Source organism: Crinia signifera, chromosome 3, assembly GCF_055691185.1.
Source record: "Crinia signifera chromosome 3, ASM5569118v1, whole genome shotgun sequence".
In the NCBI taxonomy this organism is placed as follows: Eukaryota; Metazoa; Chordata; class Amphibia; order Anura; family Myobatrachidae; genus Crinia; species Crinia signifera.
In genome coordinates this window covers 54,206,465-54,233,593 of record NC_139219.1, presented here as the reverse complement: position 1 = coordinate 54,233,593, position 27,129 = coordinate 54,206,465, and the positions used below count along the sequence as shown (strand labels likewise).

The window sequence follows — 27,129 nt, the reverse complement described above, 5'->3', positions numbered from 1 at the left end:
CACCCCCCCCCCCCGCATCATTGGCCCATTAGCAAGAGAACGCCCAGTTTTCTCATGGGAACGCCAATGAAACGCTGGGCATTCCCATATGCTAATTGGCCGCCCCCACTCTCCCTCCAGCATGGATGGGTGGGTTCACTCAGCGAACAGTTTGTTCACCATGACCGCGCGCACCCAGCACATGCGCAGAAATGCACAATGGAAAAACATCGACCCTGTGTGAATGAACGCGGCCCTGCGAATGGACCTACATAAGTTCCAGTGTTTGTGTGTGCGTGTCTGTGTGTGTGTCTATATATAATATATATATATATATACTGCCGGCACTCAATGATGAATAATACACCTTGCTCCCAGTGCCTGAAAAGTGCAATGTACAATATGGTTCTAAATCCCTTAGGAATAAATGGCACTCAGAAGACAGTCATATATAGCCCTTCTTCAGGACACTAGTCATAGAAAGCAATGCGTGTATTAGGTGTCCACGGGGATATTTCGGATTCTAAGCTCCATCCTCAGCCCCAACCTGCTGTAGGTTTGATCTGAGGATGGGGCTTATTCCCCGAAACTTCCTGTGGACACATAATAGACGCACTGCTTTCTATGACTAGTGTCCTGAAGACAGGCTATACAGTATGCCTGAAATGGCGTAGGCCAGGCATGTCCAACCTGCGGCCCTCCAGATGTGCTAAAACTACACATCCCAGCATGCCTTGCCACAATTTGGCTATTAGGGAATGCTAGAATAATGGCAAGGCATGCTGGGATGTGTAGTTTTAGCACATCTGGAGGGCCGCAGGTTGGACATGCCTGGCGTAGGCCATTCTAAATATATTTTTCATCAATAGTCCTGGAGTGACGCCAATTCCCTCATGCTATAGCTTTAGGGGCACCTGGGCCAGTACAGAGGCTGTACCTGTCAGCAGAGTAGTGCCGGGCTTACCTACTATTGTCTATTATATATATATATATATATATATATAACGGGCTGCTGTATTTGCTAAACTCCTTGGTAGTAGAAGCCAGGGAAAATGGGAATAGTGTAGAAATAGCGAAAAGCACCCCTAGGTACAGTATAAAACATTGTAGAGTTTCACAAACTTCATCCTCGACAAATACTATATACCTCTCAACTGTCCCGCTTATCGCGGGAACATCCCAGTTTTTGGGGACATTCCCGCGTCCGCAGTGTCCCCCCGGGGGGGGGGGGGGCAGTTGGGAGTCCCCCCGTCACCCTGAATAGAAGCTGCTGGGCATGCCCCCACAGTGACAAAAAAATTCCTGGCGCACATACAGATGTCCCGGGTACTGCAGACTAAAAGTTGGGAGGTATGATACTAACAGTCCAGGTTTTAACTTATATAAAAAGGGAAAGGGGAATGGGGAGGCTTTTGCACAGATTAGTACTACTTTTACTCAAAGGAGATTCCCTATTTATCTTCGGCCTTGATAAAGCAAACGTGAAACGCGCGTCGGCAGCGGGGCTGTGTGTGTTCCATATGTTAGGATGTATTTTCATCTGTACCCACAATAATGGCATAAATGGAGGATCTTAGTTCAAACACTGAACACCGGGATTTCCGTTGTCACGGAACCTGGCGGCACGTTTAAACAGTAACAGTCACTGAGCACTGAGGTCTCTATTGTCACAGGACCTGGCAGCTTATTCAAATTAGTGATTGCAACTGAATACCGAGGTTTCCAAGATTATGTATCACGGAACCCAGCGGTACATCTGAATAGTCATTAACACTGAATATTGGGGTTTCTGCTATTACGGAACCCGGCGGCACATTTTGATGTGATCCGGGATTTCCATGATTATCTATTCACGGAACCCGGCGGTATACTTAAACAGTGTTTGCCACTCAATATTGTGGTTTCCATTATCACGGAACCCGACGGCACTTTAAAACAGTGCTTACCCTATTTCTCGCACGTACACTTTACAGTGGAAATATAGGTTAGGATTGCATTAACCGCTGATACCACTGTGAGAATGTTAGACTTTTGAGAACATAGAGCCATAACTTACTACAAACATCAGTATTGCCTGAAATTCAGACTAAATAGGGATAATAGGTGACTACAAGGTTTACATAACTGTCCTATGAACAGATTTGTGTGGACCATTAGATAGAGCATCTTTAATCCTTGCATGAACAGAAGGTTAGGACTAAATTGTAGTGGGCTAAGGGACCTCCTGACGTCACAGGGGAGGAGAGGGGGTGGAGAGAGGAGGAACAAGGTCGGAAGAAGGGTCCCAAATGGACCCTCGTATGCTCGCTTCGTTTGCCACGCATCGGGCATGGTGGCTTCATTCACCACCTGGTTACTTAAGGCAACCAGTGGTGGCGTGGATAGTGAAGGAGCAAGCCCCCCAGCCGTGCTCCTCCCCCAGGACGTGGAAGGTCCTTTAGCCCACTACAATTTAGCATCTAGCATGAACAGAACCCTGCATGTAGGAATTGTTGCCACTCACATGAATTTAATTTCTATTGCTACATGAGATTAGAACTGTAGCTTCTCTATCTGCAACATAGTAACATTGAAGTAGCACCTATCTACACCTTGTATCGACTGTGTCCCATTATGATAGATCCTTCCATCTATAAGATACCATAATATGAAAGGGTACAGCTACCATAAATAATTAAAAAGCAGCACACAAAATAATTTTGTAACACACACACACACAGCCCCCTCCAGTATTTAATACTCATTTTATTAAGTCTCAATGTTCACGTTGTGACACTTTTTTTTTAATGAACATTATTAAAAGGTAATTTTTAATAAACAACAACACTTTATTCTATACACATTGTGCGCCAATAAAGACACAATCTTTTTCTTCTTTTCCAGGTCTTCTTTTCCATTTTTGGACACAGATCACTTCATTAGTACCTCAGTCAATATGAATTAACCTTCTCTGCTGATACATGGATATTTTTAAAACCTGGACTGTTAGTTCTTCTTGTGTACAGAGTTTGGGAACCTCTGTTCTAGACCATTGCTGTACATAACTTTAATGCAAAGGACCACACACATATATTGAGATACTGTAGAACACGGGTCTCCAACCTGTGGCCCTCCAGATGTTGTGGAACTACATGTCCCAACATGCCCTGACAGTTTTGGCATGCTCTTATAGGAAAAAAATGTGGCAATGTATGTTGGGACATGTAGTTTCACAACATCTGGAGGGCCACAGGTTGAAGACCCATGCTGTAGAATGTAAAAAAAAAATATATATATATATATATATATATATATATATATAATACAATTCAGCACTATAATAAAATCTGAAGAAATTCAAGTCTGAAGCAAGCTCTTCTGACCTGCTCATTACTAATGAGACTTTTGTTTTGTTTTAGAACCATCTGAGGCATCAAGTGTGGTACCCTCTGCTCCAGACGTAGATATGGTGGAAGGATCTCAAGGTAACAAAAGTGTCCGTGTAATAATCTAGGACAGTGTTTCTAAAAACCCGACCCTCCCGGAACCCTAACGGTGCATGTTTTCTAGATCACCTACACCAGGGTCAGATCTACAGTAGTGTTGTGTGATCAGTGCCAATGTCGCTTCCGTTTTCCAAATCACCTAGTCTAGGGCCATAACAAATGGTTTGTGAGTGGTGTCACTGCCGCTGACCCACAGGCCTTGCTAGTGGTCAGGGCTGGTGGGTACCCATTGTCACCAACATTGTGAGGACTCCCATGAGTAAAATTGCTGCACAACCCCTCCAACACACACTCATCTGGACGTCACAGCAGTAGGTACACAGCACACCAGCAGCAGATGAGGCCAGCTAAGGGTCAGTGCCTTGCTGTGTATTGAAGTGATGGTATGGCACCCTGCAGTCACTATCACTGCAGCAGTACAAAATTTGAGTGCTCCAGGCCGGCACTCGCTTACTTAGGGCAGTGCTGCACTTCCCGATGTCAGCAGCCCACCTCCTCTATGATGATGTCTTGTGCTTAGGGGGCAGGGCTGGCACAGGGTGCTCCAGAGCCTTTTACAGTGCTGATTTAGCCAGAGCACAGGTGTGTTAACAAACAATTGATCTTTAGGTGGTACTTATTCCTGAAAATATGCCCGCTTTTATGAATAGAGCTATCGGCCACTCTAGAGCTACAGTAGGCTGTCTGACATCAGCTGATCAGGATCAGACTCATGACATTCAGTCCTCTACAATATGCAGAATCAATGGTCACTGGTGGGTCCCATTTCACAGTCCAGCAGATTTGGGTGCACAGTCGCTTGCTGCATTGCAGGCTGAGCGGAACCAGTTGGGAGCTGCCCTGTACCCTATTGCAGGTGTTGGCAGGGCTAATTAGATAAATGCAATTAACTTTGCACTGGGCTTGCCGAAGAGCTTCGTTGGAAGAGCATCGCTCACACTTGGATCCTACAGTGAGCCACACAGGTGCTGCCATACATGCTGGTTCCCCCTTCAGGGCTTGGAGCCTGGAGGCAGGTGACTCCATTGCCTCTGGGACTTACGCTCCTGGCTGTTAACACATAGGGGCAGATGTACGAAGCAGTGGTAAGGGAGGAGAAGTGATAAAGTGTCTGGTACTTTATCACCGGCCAATCAGCTCCTAACAGTCTCTTTTTAAACCCAGCCTGTGACTTAACAGTCAGGATCTGATTGGCCAGTGATAAAGAACCAGGCACTTTATCAGTTCTCTTCCCTTATCACTGCCTTATACATCTACCCCTACTGTGATCCCAAGAGCGGTGCAGTGTCTAAACAGCCATTGTTGTGCAGAAATATCAGACACTGGTTTTTAATGAATAATTTCATATTTAAAGGAGGAATCTCTCATTTATGTGCTAAAAAATTATAATATGCCCCTAAATACTGCATATATATCCGCTTTACAATTACTGTAATATCTGTGATATCTGCACATAATTCAACGCACATATGGGTCAGAAACTATTGACCAACTTGGGGTAACAATTATGAATATTTTTGGGTTGACTGGAGAGTCTGGTGACCAGTTTATATGTAAGCTGCTTGGTTTCATAATAGTTTATTTACTAAGCTGGGAGTTCTATTGAAGATGAGATGTTGCTCATAGCCACCAATCAGAGTCTACTTATATGTTTAGCATCTTCTAGTGGATAATAGATAGATTCTGATTGGTTGCCCATAGTGACATCCCATCTTCAATAGAACTCCCATCTTATTAAATAATCCCCATGATTGACTCTTGAACATTTGTGTTCACATTCAGCATGAAACTCCCACACTCAGTACATTTATAATTGACCTACTGTTTATACAAGTTTTCATTATTGCCATAACTCAGTGGTTCCCAAGCTTTTATATTATTAAATGAAGTAAATTGTGTTTCTGTCATCCTTCTGCTTAATTATTTGTTGAGGGACAAGATTCGCTTCTGTTTGTCCACATATTTTATTATTAGTAATCCGTCAGCTCTGGTTTGACTTGGTCCTTGACCACCAATTCCAAGCACCCCTGCAAGATCCTCTCGGCACTGCAGGGTGCCTAGGCACACAGCCTGGGAACCACTGTCTTAACTAGTGAATTACTGTACATTGTAGAACAGGGCTGGCTAAACCCTTCCTCAAGATCTACCAACGGTCCAGGTTTTTAAAATCCTCTAGCTGGTGCACAGCTGTAGTCATTACTAACTGTCACATGACCCATATCACCTAGCTGGTGCACAGCTGTAGTCATTACTAACTGTCACATGACCCATATCACCTAGCTGGTGCACAGCTGTAGTCATTACTAACTGTCACATGACCCATATCACCTAGCTGGTGCACAGCTGTAGTCATTACTAACTGTCACATGACCCATATCACCTAGCTGGTGCACAGCTGTAGTCATTACTAACTGTCACAGGACCCATATCACCTAGCTGGTGCACAGCTGTAGTCATTACTAACTGTCACATGACCCATATCACCTAGCTGGTGCACAGCTGCAGTCATTACTAACTGTCACATTTTCAAACCTGCTGCATTCATTCCTACTAGAGAGCCACAGGTTGCTCGAAAAACATGAACTGTTGGTAGCTCTTGAGGACAGGTTTGGCCACCCCTGTTGTAGAATAACTATATAAGCAGTCATTGGTAGCCCTTTCAGTGGCATTTAACTAGAACAGTTGCCACCTTTATATTTATGCCAAATATTGTTGGTTGGGGTGCACAATACCGTAAACCACTGTAATACGTGGCTTAGTAACCATAGAAATCGTGAATATACGTTATTATACCTTTTTTTAACAAAGGGCTTGAACATTTCAAATGCTGTAAAAGACGGTTGTAGTAACATAGTAATATTATATATATATTGTTTTCCTTCAGCGTCAAAAGAAGAAGAAAACGAAGATCCAAAGGAGAAGGGCATTAGAACCGAAGCTGACATGAGCACTGATTGCCAAGGTATTACACATAGGAACCTACAGTATTTGTAGGTGGAGGTGTCATGGGTCTTCTTAGTACTCTTTGTTTCCGGTCTTCAAATGGTGTACAGGTTACTACAACATATTTAGCCAATCAGAGTATTGATAGCATAAGGGAGTCATTTAGTTAATCCAGCTACTGTACTATACAGTATGGCCCAATTGCAGGCAGGCCTGAGGGGCCACACCATTATGTAACCAATCTGAGCATTTTGCTTCTATGCACCTAAATCAGGCATGGCCAAAATGTGTCTCTCCGGTTGCTGTGAAAATACACATCCCAGCATGCTTTGCCATAGTTTTAGCATTCCCTAATAGCAAAACTGAGGAAGAGTTTGTTTTGTAGCGTAGGGAGTGGGGCAATTTGGTAATGTTCACTACCAGTGATTTTCCCAGATATAAGGGTTCTTTGCGACACCGAGCAGCACATCACCACCCTTTTACCTAAATTCATGCTTCTCACAACTGTACGTATCCTTAAATTACTGTGCAAATTGCCATGATCCCCTTCACTCCGCCCAATTTCTCCTGCTAAGTTCTGTTCAAGCATTTCCATCTTGTTCTGTAAATCTGTGATGTTTGGCAGATATCTGGGTGCATCGGCATAAATAAATGCACCCAACATTGCCAAATAAGATTTGACACTTCACCGTGACCATTTATAAGTACTATATATTTTCACCTTCCAATGTGACCACATACTCTAGACTCCACCTCTGTAACTTACTGTGGCAAATGTATTCACCTATCCTATAGGATGCCGCCACTTATCCAGCTTATTGGAGAGTTTTTCGGAGATTTGGTTGCAGCGGCCTCCGACAGGTTAACCTAAATCCGCACCAAGTGACCATTTTTTTATGCACAGAATCCTCCACTTTTTGCGGTAAATAGGGAAACATTTCTTGGCTGCAAAACAAGGCTCTAATTGAATAGGGCAAAAAAAATGTGCATTAAAAAAACATGAAAAATATCATTTTTTTTACAGCCTAAATATTTTCCGGTTTTATATGGACACAGGAAAATGTTAGTATTACCAGACTTAACAAATTTAACATCTATAGATCACTAAATAATTTTAAAGTCCTATGTCCCATAAAAGCTGCAGTAGCCTCATTGACATACATAGGGTCGACACCCTCAAGTCGACAGGCCATATGTCTACACCTATGAAAGGTCGACGTGGCTTAGGTCGACATGGGCTATAGGTTGACAGAGACTTTAGGTCGACATGAAAATGGTCGACATTTTTTTAAAGGATTTTTTTTTTTCAAAAGAAAGGCGGTTTTTCATAACCTACCGTGCACATGGAGGGAGAATAAAACAGTGTACCCGAAGTATGGCAAGCCATGAGAGGGGACTCGGTACAATTATACGGTGTCCAGGTTGACATAGACACAAAAAAACAACAATTCACCATGCCTTTATCAGGTCGACATTGAGCGTGTTGACATAAAGTCCATTTTGACCTATAGTCCATGTCGACCTAAGTTATGTCAACCAGGTGTTGACCTAATGGTTTCGACCCAATGTCTTATTTTCTGAATTAGTTTTTTAAGCATACTGTACCTTTTTATGAATTATTGTTTCTTAAACGATCTTCTGAGGTTAGGTGGAAAAAGAAGGAAAAAATAAGAATGTGAACAGTAAACATACTGGGCTTTATTCTGGTTCACTCTCAGAGGCATTCCTTCTCACATGGACAAAACCATGTGAACTGCAGGTGGGGCAGATGTAACATGTGCAGATAGAATTACATTTGGGTGGGGTTTTTCTTCAAAGGGAGATCTATATTGCAGTGTAGAAATAAATAACTCACCCAAATCTAACTCTCTCTGCACGTTACATCTGCCCCCCTACCGTGCACATGGTTTTGCCCATTTGAGAAGGAATTTGTCTCTGAGAGTGAACCAGAATAAGCCCCATTGTACTGTATAGTAGTTCAACATATGTTTCACAATTATTCTTCATATCCAAATATACAGTACATTGCTTTTGGCCTTTTATTTTTATGTAAAGTGTATTTAGGCAGCATGTAGCTCACCTTGATGTGTAATGAATTATACTGTAGCGTTCACTTCAGCACTCTCTAGTTTCTTTTTCGTGCCCGGGATGTTGCTCTCTGCTTTGGAGTTGTTAGCACACTCTGGTCTGTCTCTCAGCACTGAAAGACAGACCAGATCATACTAGAACTACACAGCATTGTGCGACACCCCAGGCAGGTAAGACTAACACATGGGGTTTAAAGTTTCATGGTGCTTAAATGAACACTAAGTTATTTAAAGCAGTTATTCTATGGGTTTTATCATCTAAGCCTATTTATGACATTTTTGTAGCACCAAGTGATGACATCTCTAAAGCAGAAGATCCTCTCTCTAGCCCTGCGGAAGATAAACCAAATGGTAATGTATACACATTGAAATTCTGCATGTTGTGTTTTACATCTGTGTAATCTATACTCATGCCTAATTCCCAGCACTGCACAAGCTTTTTCATCAAAACAATATCTACATTCTGAATGGTGTTTATGGATGTAAAAACATTTTAATTTATGTTTAAAGCTTTAAGTGGGTATTGGTGTTGTAAGTATAATATTGTTGTTAAAACATTGGTCTTTGAAGTCCCTTCATCTTTTTATGTAGTTTCTTTCCCCAGTCCCAACCAGTGGTTGCTCCAGACAGGGGTGGGGTGGAGGGGGACGGCAGCGTAGTTCAAAATTCAAATAGGGGAGCCACACCCACTGACAGTGAGTCAGTTTGAAATGGCAGTTGGTGTGGCCACCCCCCACTCCACCCACCTCTGGAGCCGCCACTGGTCCCAACTATGTTTTTTGCGGTGCTATATTATTTTGTTAAAAGTTATTCATATTATCAGTGAACTAATCAACAAAATTGCTATGAACAAGGACGTTCTAATAACCCCAACTACCTCTGCGTGGACACATGCTACTCTGTGTAAGCTGTACTCACTACAGATTCAACCAGCGGCGTAACTACAATTGGGGCGCCCCCCGCCCCTGAAATGTGTGCGCCCCCCACTCACCCGCACTTACCCCCTCACCGTTGCATCTTCTGACGCGATGATCTGTTGCGGTCCCGGGGCGGCTTTCTGGACCTGCTGCTATCTTCAGTCCTGGCGCTCCTGCTCCTCTCTCCTAATGTCACATCCAAAATGGCCACCGCCTTACAGCAGACCATTATTTAGGATGCAAGAGGAGGTCGCTGAGAAGGGGGCGGCCATTTTACAAATGACCGGAGGAGGAGGAGCACCGGGACTCAGTGCAGACAGGCACTGCGGGCATCAGACATTCGGCGGCGGCAATAGCTTCCACAGATACCGCGGCGCCCAAACTTCCCTAGCGCCTCCAAGCGACTGCGGGGGCAGCGGAGCTATTGCTGGATTGCACTGGATTCAACAAGTGCATAGTAAATACATCTTGTGTATATATATATATATATATACACACACAAGACCTGCACTCTCACCCTCTCTTACAGATAGCCGCTGGGGTGCCGTATAAATAGCAGAGTATAGAACACACTGCTATATAGATACAGAGACTCCCCAATTGGGGAAAACAGCACTCACCAGACTTTGTTCCAAGTAGTACTCAGGGTTAGGTCCCACTTAGTTTTATTCACAAGGAGAATCTGCCGACGTTTCGGTCCCTAAAGACCATTCTCAAGGCAGCAACAAAGGCAAACAGCATCAACAGCAACAGTAATAGTCCCTGTTACCCTGATATGGGCATGCTGTTGATGCTGTTTACCTTTGTTGCTGCCTTGAGAATGGCCTTTAGGGACCAAAACGTCGGCAAATTCTTCTTGTGAATAAAACTAAGTGGGACCTAACCCTGAGTACTACTTGGAACAAAGTCTGGTGAGTGCTGTTTTCCCCAATTGGGGAGTCTCTGTGTATATATATATATATATATATATATATATATATATATATATATTCTTAAATGTTGGCTCCCATGCTTTTAACCCAAACTCACATAGGCCCTTATTCTGGTTGGTGCGGTAATATCCGCGTGCGTTCGTGCCGCCGTTGTTTTGTGTCTGCGCATGTGCGAGCGGGGCGTACGGCCAAATTCCGCATGAAATGTAAACACTCCGAACAGGGGGTGGAGAGGGGCGTGAAGGGCTATTTGGGCTCATTACCATATGCATACGCCCCGCGTTTCATGGGCGTTCCCATGCAAACGCTGGGCGTACGTATGGTAATGCAGTCGTGACGCACGTGTAGGGTGTCAGCTGCCCGCCCAGATCCCTGCTTTTGCACTGAGAAATGCCCGTGTGGTCTGAGGTTGCGGGAGCTGGTGGATCACTCCGTCCTGCATTCAATGGTCTGCGACCATCGAATGATGGGGGAGGTTCCCTGAGATGGAGGAGGCGTATTCCATGAGAAATACACGTGCGGTCCGTTCGGACAGCTTCTTACCGCGTACGGACGGAGTTGGCAATCCGTATGGAAGGCGGGGTTTCGGACGCACAGTCCTAGCCGCATATTCGGATCCGGCCGCACCGATCAGAATAAGGCCCATGGTGTCAGATGTATTACTCCTAAAAAAGTGATAAAATGGAGTGTGATAATCTACCAGCGAATCAGCCCACAACTGTCATTTTTCAAACACCGCCTGTAACCTGACAGTTAAGGGCTTATTGGCTGGTTATTTATCGCTCTCCACTTTATCACTTTCTGAAGCTTACTACATCTGGCCCATAGTGCATTATGATTGAATCCATATTGTGACTTCTGCCCAAGCTGTGATTGCTTTGTTTAAGTAAAAGCTTTTGTATTACATTTAGGTTAAGTGGTTTGATGTGTTAGAATTGCAGAATCATCTGGTAACACTAATATACACTGATTGCAGTTTCCTTCTTTTGTGTGTTATTGTCCTATTAACAAAAAAATGTTTGTTTGATTCAAAATGAAAGTGTTCTGCGGTGCGCCATCCGCCACAAATGGATTCTGTCGGATTGTCCTGGTAGGCAGCTAAAAGCCCAATTTTAAAAATGTTCTATTATCACAATTAGGTAGACACAATTCTACATTTAGCAATGTATAAACACATCTGCCCTTTGTTATGGATATCAAACACAGTTAGACGAATATCGTCACTTTCCAGAGAATGAACCAGGCATCTGCAGCCATGTTTGTTTTCAAGATGACAGCTGCGTTTTCATCCGATAGATTTTCTAAATGCTTGGCAGTAGAAACAATGCAATTACAGGGAACGGTATCAAAGTTACTTCGGTTTCTAGAACAGAAACTGTTTAATGTAAATGAAAATAGCGTTGTTATTATTTTCCTTTATTTAGATAAAGTATAGGTTACATAACCATAGCTGCATCAGCAGAGTAGGGATGGCCATTGATGATGATTGGAAATCATCAATGGTTTATGGCCGATGTTGAATACTTTTGTCATCGATGTGGGAGAACAAGATGGTTTCTCTACTTCGATGACACAGGAGAACGAATGTTTATTTTTTATTTTTTTTCGTGGTGCCGGGACACAGAGCATAACTCTGCCCCTCGACAACCCTGCCCCCACGTGTGATTGGTCAACGGGCCATTCAGTCAGCGATAATGGATGATCATCCAAAATTTTGTTGGCCCCTTATCAACATATTGGAAGGGCCCCCATGCCAATGCTTCTGGAGAGACACCTTTCACAACTGCAGTTGTTAATTGTATTCCCCATAATAATGCCCAAGAACTTTCATAGTTAATGTTATGCCGCATAGTATTGCCTTAGTTCTTTCTATGCCGCATAGTAGTGCCCTATTTCATTGTATGCCACTCTGTAGAGCTTCTAGTATATACAGTATTATGCCACATAGTTCCCCAATTCACATTATGCAACACAGTGGCCCAGTACATATTATGTCACATTAAAAGGTCCTAGTTTCATAGTGCCATATTGTAGTGCACTGTGATGTTGCATAATATGAACTGGGTGCACTGTGATGTGGATATAAATTGGGGGCACTCAGGTCATTTTATGTCACATCACAGTGCCCATATTTCATATTATGCAAAACGCTAGTGCCCACACATACAGTGCCCCCACCTATGAGTGCCCCCAATTTATATTAAGCCATATCATAGTGCCACCACTTTATATTATACCACATTACTCTGCCCCCAGTTTATTTTAGGCCACATTACAGTGTCCTCTTTGCATACTATGTCATACTATATTGCCTCTAGTTCATATTTTGCCACATTAAAGTGCCAAGTTCAGAGTACGCCACATTGCAGGCCCCCTTACCATTATAACACCCACTACACACATTATTCGCTGAAAATCGAATGTTCCCCTATTAAGGTCTGGCAGCGGATCAGACCCAGTTGCTCAGCTTCAATTTTTGGAAACTAGATGACTTTATGACCTGTGTCCAGGGCCCCCTAAACCACTTTGCCCCATAGTTTTAAAGGGATGTTTGAATAACATATATTTTAAAATGTATTATATAATATTACTTTATATATTTGTTTTAAAACCCCAGTAATATTCATTTGCAAACCTGCACCAGAAACATGTGCCGACTAGTATTAATGAATACTTTGTGATTTTCAGCCATGTAAAAGTGGAAACAGATGTAGACTGTGCAAGCTGCTTTATGAAGCATGCACCAGAAGGCATTCCAAAGCCGCCACAAGGCATTATGTATTTTACGTGCCCGACTTCAAATGGTTGACCTGAGTACCTTTAATCCTATTTAATTATACTGTATTGTGTGTATCAGGTGTATGATATTTGAGTTATACTGTAAAACGCCTGCCCTTTTGTTTCTCTAATACGGATTGGCTGACAGGTGAAATAACGGGAAACTCAAAGTTGAAGTCATGTGTTTTGTATAGTAACTATCTTTATAGCGCTTGTAAAGAGTCGTAGGATTTTGCTCAGAAGTGAAATCCATCTGAAGTAGACCCGCCGCAGCAGTATATTCAGTTTGATATTACATTGCCACCTGCTTGGCATTGTACTCTATTATGATAATACTGGTGCGTTGACATTGTGCGAGCAGTTTTATGACTTTGTTTAATCTCTCTGTACAACTGATCAAATCGCGGAGGAAGTGCAGCCTGCCCAATCTACAGCTTCAGACAATAGAGGAAGGCTTCAGAGCAGCGCAAGTGCCATACCGAAATATAAATACTATTAGTAATGTCAGCCCTGTCATCAGTACAGCAACGGCTAATAAAGCAGGAGCCGTACTATGCATCGGAGAGTGATAAAGTACCATCCAACTGCTATGTTACAGGCTGTGCTTGGAAAAGGACAGTTAGTAGCTGACTGACTGGTACATTATTATTCTCACTCAGGGGCAGATGTATTAAGCCTGGAGAAGAGATAAACTGGAGATAAGTTGAAAGGAGATAAAGCACCAGCCAATCAACTCCCTACTGTCATTTTCAAACACAGTTCATTGGGGCAGATGTATTAAGCTTTAACAAGAGATAAATCCAAAGGTGATAAGGAGAGATAAACGTCCAGCCAATCACCTGCTAACTGCCATGTTACAGGCTGTGTTTGAAAAAAGTCAGTAAGGAGCTGATTGGCTGGACATTTATCTCTCCTTATCACCCTTGCATTTATCTCTTGTTAAGGCTTAATACATCTGCCCCATTGGCTGGTGCTTTATTTCCCTTTACCTTATCTCCACTTTATCTCCAGTGTATCTCTTCTCCAGGCTTAATACATCTGCCCCTCTGGGCCACATTCACCAAGCTCAAAAAGTGATGAAGTGGAGAGTGATAAAAAAAACAGCCAATCAGCTCCTAGCTGTCATTTTTCAAACCCAGCTTATAACATGGCAGTTGGGAGCTGATTGGCTGTTTTTTTTTTATCACTCTCCACTTAATCGCTTTTTGAAGCTTGATACATCTGGCCCTTTGTGCAAGATGTACTAAGCCTTTAAATGTGATAAACAGAAGAGTGATGAAGTACCAGCCAATCATCTACTAACTTCTATGCTATAGGCTAGTTTTGAAAAATGGCAGTTAGGGAGGTATTGGGTCCTAATGTGGCCCATTATCTCTCTGCTTGGCTCAGAACATTTGCCCCTTAGACAATTGGATCCAGCCTTTGTAAGCCTGATTTTTTTTTTTTTTTCTGGTGTGGTTCCAGTGTAGTACTTTACTTCGCACTCTGTATTACATCCTTACCACATAGTTACATTGAAAGTGCCTAAACCAGTTCTTCCCAACCTGGGTGCTGTGTCCTTGGGGTACTTGCAGGGGTGCACTGGGTTGGTGGTCAAGAACCAAGTCAAATTATTTATGGTCAACGTAATAGGCAAAATCAGGGCTTGTGGCTTCCAGTCATGAAATATGTGGACAAACAGAAGTGAATCCTGTCTCTCCCCAGAAAGCTGGCCCTATATTTATTTTTTTTCTGAATTACTCAATAAGAAATGTATGGCCTAGTTTGGGAACCACTGGCCTTAACTATACTATACTATTGTATTGATGCATAGCTTAGAATCTTTCTTTTTGCATTCTGCTGGACTTCATAAAACAAGTCAGAGCATGTCTACTAAATGGTTTTAACTTAATAACAGTACAATAGGATCATACATTATAGCAATTAATAAAGTACAAGAAATTAATTTGACGTAGGTGATATGAGGAGGCTCAAATTCCCAGTTCCCAGTCTGGGTCAGCAAAGAAATAAATTACCTTAAAGTCTAAGCGCCATCTAGTGGTAGCCTGCACACAAAACACTTGATTCAGCATAAGCCTTTTGTTCTATAGGATTAGGCCCACAACTATGTAAAATAAATAAACCCAAATTAAAACACTGTTACATGGACTCGTAAATTAGAGAAAGATAAAATACCAACCAAACAGCGCCTAACTGTCATTTTACAGGCTGCGGAAGGTATTCTGTTATCCGCAATCACTGACCACGGGTAAATGGCTTGCTGGGGTTATCCAATTAGGTGTTATAATTGGATAGCTCAATAAAAAATCATCAGCAAAACATCTCGAAAAATATTGAAAAACAAAAGTTTTTCACTCCTAATGTTTTATGTGGGGTTATTAGATACCCCCCCCCCATGTATAAAAAATGACAGTTACTATAGGAGCTGATTGACTAGGATTTTATTTCTCTCCACTTTATCACTCTGCAACGCTTATTACATCTCCCCCTTCATATATCACCTATTGTCAGGTATGAAAACAACATACTGTACCTCCCAACTGTAAATTTTCATGGGACTGTCCCCTCCGGGGGCTGCGGAGTTCCCGTGGTGGTGGGTGGTTGGGCAGTTGGGAGTCCACCAGTCAACCGTTGCCTATGCACACAGAATCTATTCCCTGGAGTCATAAGATCTGTGGGCATGTCAGCAGCTCACAGAGAACTTGGCATGCCCCCAAATTGACAAAAACCGTAAGTGTGGCATTCCTGTGAAGCCACACCCCCTTTGCAGAGGCCACACCCCTTAATTGTCGTGCATGGTTTCGCCGACCATGGGAGTCCCGATTCACTCATTCAAAATGATGGGAGGTATGAGGCTATGTTTTCCATTGCTTGCAAAATTTAGCGGACACCTCTGTCTCCATCCCTGCCTTTGGTGATATAGTAATTAGCAAATACTGTATACAGGGACTGCAAAATAAATCAGCTTCATAAATAGACCCCGATATTATTTAGAACTGTATGTTTCCAGAAAAGAGGGGCTTTGCTGTTCCAGAGACTTCTTTTTTTCTGTGACTGATAGTGATTATTTAACTTTGAATATCCTCATGGATGTTTATTTAGCATACAATTAAGATATATCATTAAACATAATTGTGCCCTGTTAGCAGCAATAAGAGATGATATTATGGAGCTTAATCTTTAAGGAACTTCTGCCAGAACATTACGGCTAAGATGCACTAAGCTTCAACAGTGATAAAATAGAGAGTGATAAACAGCCAGCCAATCAGCTCCTTCATGCCATGTCAAAGACTGTGTTTGAAAAATGTCAGGCAGGAGCTGATTGGTTTGTTGTTTATCACTCTCCATTTTATCACATTTGAAGCTTAGCGCATCTGGCCCCTTATCTGATAAAATGCTGTCAGGCTCATACTAGGCAGTACCTACCTAGCCATTTAACTCACCGCACGTCACCATACACTCCAACAGCTGAAGAGTAAAAACCAGTACAAATGGGGAAAAGGGGCGTGGCCACAGGCAAAAGGGATGTGGCTGCTCCCCCTTTCCTATACTCACAATGGGCAGTTGGAGACCTAGAAAAGGTACAGGCCATAAAAAACTGTACTGTACCTGCCAAAAAGGTACAGTTGGAGGGTATGCTTCACTGGTCCCTGGAAAATTCAGGACAGGTGGGAGCCTTAAGACCCATACACATTGGGCAACTTTGAGCGGCTTTAAGCTCAAAGCCGCCCAGTGTGTATGCCCCGGCGATGAGTAGTGAGCGCAGCTGCGCGCTCCCGCATCATTGCCGGGAAAGCTGCTCATCTGCTTGTATTACCAATAGATGAGCGGCTTTGAGGCCGGCTTTGCATAGCGCTGCATTATGCAAAGCCATCCTTTCCCCGCTGATGGCGCTGGGCAGGGGGAAAGCTGCTTGGTGTGTATGCACTGAGCGGCTTCCCCCCCAGCGATGAACGCGATCATCGCTGTCCATACACACCGGGCATAGTCGCCCAGTGTATGGAACTTTAGCTCAGATAGGCCCCCTTGCAGTTTTTTAGCACAATACCATGAAGATAATAGTTATTAAGTAAGTGCAACCATTAATTACAGATATGTGTTAATAAGATATCTTTTTCGCAGACAGGGATCTACTGTGCAAGATATAAAAAAAAAGAAAAGAAAAAAGAAAGCGCAAAGAGTTCATTTAATTAAAGCTAAATTACTACAAGCTTTTAAGACCTCTGTACACAGTAAAGCTCAATTAGGAACAATGAGATTCTAATATACATCTCTAAAAGCACTGAATAATAATTCACGTGTATAGCTCCTGATTTCCTAAAGTCATGATTACGCAGCTCTGTATAGTAATCTGTTATCAGCGACATAATCATCTCTGTTTTTTCCAATATTTGCATTAATAAGTAATTAAATTCCTGTGACTGGAAGCTTTGCATACTGTTTGTGTAATGATCTACACTTGTACCACAATTGTATCATTAAAAATAATTTCTCCTTGTTCTGTTATTCTACATTGTAGTTTCATGTAGAAAATGTTCTAGTTTCTAATCACATTAGTTCAGGGTTGCCAACTTTTGTAGTCTCCTCTCTTGAGCGTGATGGGAAATAACCGATTTGCCAATCACTGTGGAGGGGGCGGGGACTAAAATGACGAGATTATGACACTTGTCTATGACTTGGGGTCCCCCAGTATCCGGGAGAATTGCCCACATTTCCAGGGGGCAGGAGGGGGACACGATTTTCAGAACCCTCCTGGCCATTCCGGGAGGGTAGGCAACCCTGCATTAGTTTGTTTCTTATTTTAACATGAATCTACCGGCAAAACAGATAGAGTGGGCTTTGTTGCATTGTGTCGCACAGTATATCTCACTTTATTGCATTGTGCTGGGAAACTTTACATTAATACATATCACGCTATGTTAATTGGCGCCATTAAAGAGGGAATTGGTGATTGCATTGCATAAAAATTGCTGTGACTTTGGAATCTAGCCCATCCACTAGTCCAATTTTGGGCCTTTTCATCCGATTTCTATGGATCTGGGCTAGAAATCATATGAAAAGTGTCAAATTTGATATGTTTTGCCTCCGATTCTGATCCGATCTGCGTATTTGCTCTGTTATTTTCCTCCTGACCCCAGGCTTACTTTTCCGGGACACCAAATCATTCAGCCCCTCCAAGAACCTTTGCAATCTGGTGGATCATTATGCAATACAGAATACCTATCCTTCTGTAACAATGCCTTTTTGCATATAGACTGCAAGCTTGTGAGCAGGGCCGGTACTTGTGTACTTTCACGGCTCCCACGATGTGCATCGTACAGGGAAAAATCGCATTGCATCGCCTGAGATCTCATGCGATGTCATTTTTCACAGACATTGACATGAGTTGAAATCATGTAAAATGCACCCCAAATGTCATTTTTCCCACTGTACCACCCCCACTATCAACGCCAACCCGAAGGGTGGCGAGCGGCGGCGGTACGCGTCCTACGACCTTTTCATACCCCCACTATCCACGTCGGCGTGGAGTTGAGAATAGAAAGTGTGGCGAGCGCAGAGAGCCACCGAGCCCGAATCGTGGCGAGCGCAGCGAGGGGACACGAATACCTGTGACGCTTCGGGCTCGGTGGCTCGCTGCGCTCGCCACACTTTCTATACTCAACTCCACGCCGTTGATAGTGGGGGTGGTACAGTGTGAAAAATGACATTTGGGTGCATTTTACATGATGTCAATTCATGTCCATAATTTCTGTGAAAAATTACATCGCATCGCATCAGATCGCATGCGATCTCATGCGATCGCATGCGATTTTATCAAAAATGCATAAAAACACGGGAAAATCGCATTGCATGCCACTACATATGGCATGCAATGGGAGCCGTGAAAGTACACAAGTACCGCAGGGCCTTCCTACCATTTGACTTGCTGTAACTACCCAGTTTGTTTTCTGCTGCTCTATATAAGAAACTGCTAATATACTGTGTACTGTAAATAAAATAGAGATTTTCATTTCCAAATGCCAGGACTGAAACAATGGCCTGAGATTGGCCTCCCTACTGTCAATACTTTAATCCGGAACCCATTTTCGGAATGTAAATAATTGATAGCCAGTAGCTGGTTTGTAACTATAGGAAACATCCCCATTTGTTCTATATACAGCAGGTTGAACACCGGTTATCCGTCAGCGTCGGTTCCAGCACTGAGCCGGATTACCGAATTTGTCCGGATTATCATTGACACTATGATAAAGCCCCGTGTCCCCGCAGCCCGGCTCTCACCTCTGCCACATCACCCGCTTGTCTCCGGCTCACAGGGCATTCCACCTCCCGTAGCGTGTATTGGTTCCGGTAGCGCAACACCCCCACCTGCAACTTGATCCCCCCCGGCATCCCAATACCCTCCTACTACCTCTCAAAACCCTCCCACTGCCCTCGCAACTACTTCTAAGCCCTCCGACAGTACCCACTATGTCTAAAAACCAAACAATACTTTCTTCCGTCCGGCACCCGATGTTTCCGGATTAAAGAAGGTTCCGGACCAACGGTTGCCGCGAAATCGGGGTTGTACCTGTATAAGTTTGGATACATTTCCCCTTTGTCTTTAAGTTATGGACAAACTTTAATGTAATATGTCAAATGTCTCTGTCCTTCTTTTGGTTTAATCATGAGCTGCCCCCAAGCCACAGCCCTTGCATGGCCTGCTGGGTAACAAATGACAGTGTGTGGGAATGGTCCCCTAAATGATGCTATGCCGTCACTAGCCGCCGTGGCACGTTAAGCACCTGTTTGTTATTCTGTAAGCACATGTTACTGAATGAGAATCCTTACAGCTAGAAATAAATGTATTCTTAAGAAAGATTGGCTTCTTTAGCATAGATTAACAAAGATCTTTAATTACAAGACATTCCTAATAAAAGGCCCGGCCATTTGTTCTCTTTCTGCTTTTTAGTTCCAGCCTTTGCTGGCGGCACTTGTGGTTTTTTCTCTCCATATTCGTCTACCTAGTAGAATTCTAAGTAATAGTTTCATTGACTAAGCAATTAAAATAAGCATGCACCTTTTCTCCCTGGCTAGCTGCCCTTCTGTTCCTCGCTGTTGTTCCCTGTGTAATGTCACCAGCAGATGGTCAGAGATTTTTCACCCTTTCAAAAGTTGCATTTTATTCCCATCTCATCAAGCATGTCTCCGCCAAGTATAATTAGCTTAGGCTTTGAAACCCTCGCTGGAGATCAGTTAAAATTTCAATAAAGCGTTTAAAACGAGAAGGTAAGAGACTTGCCTGAGATAAAGGAATAATGTTGCAGACTCATTTACCCAACTTCATTTAGCACTGTTTGTTTCTGGATTATTTTCAGATAGACAGTTGCTATTCGCTCTCCGCAGTTTATAACTGAGGGCACTTGTGTTCAAACGGGGTTGCAATGCTTTTCGATTTGTTTTAGCCTGCATAGGACATAGTGGCATTATTTTTAAGAGAACGAAAACGAAATGTGTATGTTAGTGCTTAGATACAATAAGCGCTATTTTTTGTGTTTTGGATCTGGATCTACGTCCGTGGACCCTATTTGGGTTTTGTGTTTTGGATCTTGATCTACGCTTGTGTTTTGGATCTGGATTGGTTTTGGATCTGGATTTTTTTTTTTTTTATCATAAAAACAGCTAAAATGATAGAATTTTTTTTGGTTTTTTTTGTTCCTACAGTAGTATTAACCAATTAACATTAATTTCGATAATTCCCCAGTCTATTCTGAACACCACGGCTCACAATATGGTTTTTAGGCCAAAAGATTGCACCAAGGTAGCTGGATGACTAATACCCCTTTTACACCGCCTCAAAAACCCGGGTCTTCGGCGGGTCAGAGGTGGTGTAAATGTGACACGCCATGTCCCTTTACATGGTAGAACATAGCCAGGACCTGGGTAGAGGGCGGTGTAAATGGGTACGCTGGGTCATCCTGATTTACATCAATGCAGGACGTGTAACCTGCGGACCGCAGCGTCCGCAGGTTGGACGGGGGGCACAGACAGCCTGCGCTGCTGTCTGCTATACCCTGCAGACAGCAGCGGCGGCAGCGGAGGAGGTGAATGGATGCCTGTGTGCGGCATCCATTCACCTCCCGGACAATGGCTGGGGGGTGTACGGGGGCTGGGGGCAGCCCAGCAGCATACCTTGATCCTGGGCTGCCCCCAGCACGGCGATCAGCGGTCCCGGCGTGAATGACCGCGGTCCCGGCACTTGGAAATGATGTCATCTCCAAGCGCCGCCTCCGTCTACACTGCGAGTGGGCACCGCAGTGTAAATGAAGTAAATCCCGGATCCGACCCGGCTTGGATCCTTCTTCCAAATGCTGGGTCGGATCCGGGATTTTTGGTGTAAAAGGGGTATTAGCTAAGTACTGCATACAAAGACAAGGTTGCAGGTGCTCAATTCACATTCCCAATTTATTAATAATGATCCTTGCAATAAAATAGTATTTTGAGCAAGGTTCTTGGCATAGTTATCGCCATAAGTATCGTCTTGCCCAACTGTGGCACAGGTGAGTGGCACAACTGTGATATGTGTGGTTTAACCCGGTTGTGGTAAAGGTAGCTGCTTCATCTGTATAGCCGACCTTTTTTACATCCTATTAAACCACTTACTGGTCCTTTATTAATGTTACGTTTACACCCTACACAATATACTGTCTTACAGATAGATTAACCCTTTGAGTGCCAAGTGAATTTGTCAAAACAGCTGTGAAAATTGTCCACGCAAACATTTTTTATTCATCATAATGACCTGTAATGTTTATATAGGAAATATAATCTTTTTTTAAAAAAAAAACATTTTTTTTATTTGACTTTATATAACAAATGCGAGCGACGATGACATTTTTAACAGATATTTTGAACATCTCTCACAGACGTTGGCACTCAAAGGGTTAAATAAATACATAGCAACAACCTTTTTCTGTTTTGCCGGATACAATAAAAAAAAATAAAAAATCTTCTTTACACAACTATGTTCTTTAAAGCAGAATCACTAAGCGCATGGACCTCAACTAAAAGGGAGATCGTTGAAGCATGGGATACATTGCCTGTCAGCCTGACAGATTGTTACATAGTTCAGCGATTTATGACTTTTCAAATTCAGACCCAAATGTGTACAATGTCTGCTGGAAAGTTTTAAAGCCGGAGAAAAATGAAAAACATTGGCATCCCTGTTAACATATCAATATAACATACAAAATGGGAGTTTCTGTTGAGCTATGAGACATTTCTTGTAGAAAAAAAAAAGGAACAGCTGTCACACATCAAATCCTTGCAGGACTTATTTTATTATTTATATACTGTACTTGGGAAACGGATACATTTCTGAGCGGCATGGGTGGTTAGAATGAGAGCAAGACAATCATGACGGGAGAACAGTATTTCAGAACTGGGCAACCATAAAAAAACACAACCTGTACAGTAATGTAACATTTATTAATTTGTTAATTTTTTAAATTTTTTTATTAACCAAGTAATGATGAAATCTATAAAGCCAGTGGTGTAGCAATAGGCCCTGCGGAGGTCTGTTGGCGAGGGTAGCTGTGGGCAATGGGGGCCTGTGAGGGCTATTGCTACAGCCCATCCGGGACTTGCAGATGGTCTCTATGGTCCCAGTTTGTTTTTGCTCCCATTGAAAATGTCTCTTCCAAAATGGCTGTCACCTCAGAGAAGACAATTATAAAGGATGCTAAAGGAGGCGATGGTCATTTTGGGAGGGACATTTTTAATGGGTTCAGGAGTAACAGACCTGGTGACACTGGTAGTAATGACTGCCGGAAGGGCAGAGAGCGATCCCTTGACAATGAGCAGGAAGTGGGATGCTGTCGGTGGTGGCCCTGACAATAAGCAGGTATGTGTTGATACTATGAGAAACACAACCACTTGTCCACTGTAGAAGATTTAATAAATTTTCCCGACTATCTGGTATAAAATCACTTTGCATTAACTGGAAGTTTCCAACTATAAATACTGGGTACACACTGGCCAATATATCGGACGTTTAATTGGACGACCAATAAATCATAGGCGCATCAGCAGGTGTGTACCAGATACATGTTTGAATGACGTCATTAGCAGACATATTGCATTGGCTTGCAGACTAGCCAATGACCCATGTTTCTACAGACATAATGGCACATTGTGATGTCTAGATGGGCAAACTAGCTGCAGGGGCTAATGTCACAGCTGGGCAGGTAAATTCAACTGCCCACCTGCTGGACAGTGACCAACATATCATGCAGCCTAATAGGAAGTGTGTACATTTACCTTGATTGGCCGCTCCTTCACAGTCACAGCAGTGCTGCATCTCATAGTCTGTCACAGTCACAGCAGTGATGCTCTTCATAGCCCTTCACAATCTGTCAGTCACAGCAGTGCTGCACTCCACAGCCATTCACAGTCTGACAGTCACAGCAGTACTGCACTCCACAGCACTTCACAGGTTGTTGCAGTGACATCAGTGCTTTTCCCCACAGCAGTTCCCAGTCTGACACAGCCACTGCAGTGCTGCACCCCACAGCACTTTACAGTCTGTCACAGTCAAAGAAGTGCTGCAACCCACAGCACTTCACAGTCTGTCACAGCAGTCTGCACCCAAAGCACTTTACAGTAGTTCACATTCATAAACGCTAAACTCCACAGCACTTCACAACCGGTTAAACTCACAGCGGTGCTGCGCTCCACAGCAATTCACAGTCTGACACAGTCACAGCAGTGCTGCAGCCCAAGGCCCTTTACAGTCTGACATAGTTACAGTAATGCCACAATAATGCTGCACCCCACAGCCATGCACAATCTGACACAGTCACAGCAGTGCTGCACCCCACAGCCATTCGCAGTCTAACACAGTCACAGCAGTGCTGTACCCCCACAGCCCTTCTCAGTCTGACACAGTCACAGCGTCGCTGCACTCCACAGCAATTCGCAGTCTTACACAGTCACAGTAGTGGCACAATAATGCTGCAGCCCACAGTCCAACACCCTAACCCTCCAGTATCCTGTGCGAATTGAAATAGCAGATGGACGAGATTCGACACCGAGAAGATGACATTTTTTCTCATTTGAATTCTGAGTCTGGAAGTAACAAACCCAGCTTCAAACTACTCAGATACCACAAATTTGAGTGGGTTCTGTTTACAGAAAACTGACCCACACATCTCTAGTTCTGGCTCTGTGTATTGCACCAGCTCCCCTAAAGACATGTTATCTGACAGACATGCCTGCGCCCAGGTCTATCACCAGAATGCACCCTCTCCCCCATTCTGTCCTTCCAGTCATGTCAGAGTAGTGAGTGTACAACATGGATCTGGATGGGTGCGTACCATTTATGCTGCATATGTATGTTTTGCAAAGGAAAGCCCCATTTTCTCTCCTCTGCTTCTCATTTGTTTCCCAGCTTTGTTCTTGCTGTTCTTCTGTATTGTTGTCTTCATCACACGATTCCAATGAAAAGGAATGGCAAAAAAATAGGACAAGCTGCTGCTAAAATAATTCATGTGCCAAGACCACATGCTAGTTTATGGCGCAAAACCCACTTTGGTAGAATTTCCTTCTTTGTTTCTGTCAGAAGCAGCTTGTATACTTTCCTCTGTTTTTATGCATTTTTATCTTTCTTTGAAAAAAAAAAAAAAAAAAATGAAAGAAGAAAAAAAACAACAGTGTGTACTACATAGACATTACCCGGAGGAGACATCCTATTCCAACCACAGCGCCTTTAAGATGATTGGCATAATGGCAGAAACAATACACAATGAGAACAAATGGGCTTTTGAGTCTTAATCTTGCTGTAATTTAGCATCATCTTAAACTATGAGATCACAATTATTATCATATATAATGAATAACTCATGTTGTGCAGTGTTATTTTTATACAATGGTGAATATAGCGGTAATTTCGGAAGCGTAGGGGGTTGTGGAAGGACAAAAATCATTAGAAATTATATTCTAATTGTGTACTTGTAGATGTTTGTAAACAATGCTTAATAATATCAGCTTCCAGGTAGCATTTATCAAGTGCATTCTATAAAATGATCATTTGAAGATTATTGGTTGCTATGGTAACTTCTCTACGCTTTACATTGCTTGATCCATCTCACCTTGAATTTAGAAAGATAACTGTATGACGATTACATATAAAGAACTAAGGGGGAGATTTATTAAGCCTAGTGATATGATAAAGTGGAAGGTGATGACGCACCATCCAATCAGCTCCTAACCATAGGCGAATCTAGGGGGTGGTCCGGGGGTGCACAGGACCACCCATTAGCCCATTTTGTAGCTGAGGGACGGGGCTTTCCAACGAGCCCAGCCCCGTGTCTTTAGCCCCCTGGGAACCGGAGATACGGCCAGGCAAAGCTGGAACGTTTTCCCTATAGAATAACATTGGCAGTGGCGGATTCAGGGGGGGGGGCACCTGGGCACGTGCCCCCCCCTGTAATTTATTTTGTAGCTGAGGACCAGGGCTTTCCAACGAGGCTAGCCCTGTGTCTCTAGCCCCCCGGGAACCGGAGATATCGCCTGGCAAACCTGTAACGTTTTTTCCCCATAGGATAATATGGGACCGTCAATTCCGACCCCCACCCGGTTCTGATGGCTGCCAGTTCCTGCCCTGGCATCACAGAGGCCTTCAATATGATACCAGGCTGGTCCAAATCGGTCAATCGGTTCCAGAGATATTGCGTGTAAACCGATTTTTTTATTTTTTAAATGTAATTTCATGGCTGTTCATGTTCTTTGAGGGCAGATTACTCTGGAACCAAACGTTCCAGTTTCACTGGACCAAAATCATTCAAAGCCCACTCAAAAGTTCTTCAATATAATACTTGTCTCATGTAAATGGGTCAGTTGGTTCCGAAGATATAGCCGGTTAAATGAGATAACTAGTTAAAGGGGGGAGAGGTGGTTTTCTCTCCATCTCACACCAGAAAATGCAGGGACTAGGCTGGTGTAAAAGGGGCCAACCTGGGAATGCATTTTCTGGTGTGAAAGGGGTATTATTTCAAATAGCCGGGACCTGCAGTGTTTTGAATACAGCCAGGCTCTGACACTGTCAGTGGCTATCACTTCTGCCTGGGGGCGGCTGTCCCCCATTCACCACGAGCATGTATTCCCCCGGTACTCTTTACCTAGAAGGGCGCCAGCGATTGAAATCGCGGTCGTCGGGGGTAAAAATCGCGGTCATCGCGGGGAAATCGGGATGGCCGCGATGACCGCGATGACCGCGATTTTCCCATAGGGAACAATGTTAAAAAGGCTGATTGACCGCGATTTGACTGTTAAATGCCTCAATGGACCCGATTTGGCCCTAGGAATCAATGTTAAATGGGCCACAGAGCCCAAATAAGCACAATTAACCCTTAAATGTCCCCCCCAATTTTTAACGCCACCCCACGATCCACGCGAACCCGAAGCGTGGCGAGCGCAGCGAGCCCGCGAGGGGCGTCGGTACGCGTCCTCCGACCTTTTCATGCCCTACTATCCACTAGGGCGTGGAGTGAGAATATAATAGTGTGGCGAGCGCAGCGAGCCACCGAGCCCGAAGCGTGGCGAGCGCAGCGAGCCCCGCGAGGGGACGCGGATACCTTCACAGTTATACGCGTCCCCTCGCGGGCTTCACAGGTGTCCGTGGCGACGCCGACACCTGTGAAGCCCGCGAGGGGACGCATCTACCTGTGAAGGTATCCGCGTCCCCTCGCGGGGCTCGCTGCGCTCGCCACGCTTCGGGCTCGGTGGCTCGCTGCGCTCGCCACACTATTATATTCTCACTCCACGCCCTAGTGGATAGTAGGGCATGAAAAGGTCGGAGGATGCGTACTGCCGCCCCTCGCGGGCTCGCTGCGCTCGACACGCTTCGGGTTCGCGTGGATCGTGGGGTGGCGTTAAAAATTGGGGGGGACATTTAAGGGTTAATGGGCTCTGTGGCCCATTTAACATTGATTTCTATGGCCAAATCGGGTCCATTGAGCCATTTTACAGTAAA

The 27,129-nt window shown here is 43.8% G+C and overlaps 1 protein-coding gene across 3 annotated transcripts in view; it reads left to right on the top strand.

The window, feature by feature from the left end:
- Positions 1–27,129, top strand: part of MACROD2 (mono-ADP ribosylhydrolase 2) — a 1,799,128-nt gene that overhangs the window by 1,728,673 nt on the left and 43,326 nt on the right. For all 3 annotated transcript variants that reach the window (XM_083175826.1, XM_083175824.1, XM_083175825.1), the window contains 3 exons: positions 3,378–3,443; positions 6,349–6,426; positions 8,780–8,845. In XM_083175826.1, coding sequence (XP_083031952.1) covers positions 3,378–3,443; positions 6,349–6,426; positions 8,780–8,845 — 210 coding nt within the window. The remainder of the gene's footprint in view (positions 1–3,377; positions 3,444–6,348; positions 6,427–8,779; positions 8,846–27,129) is intronic.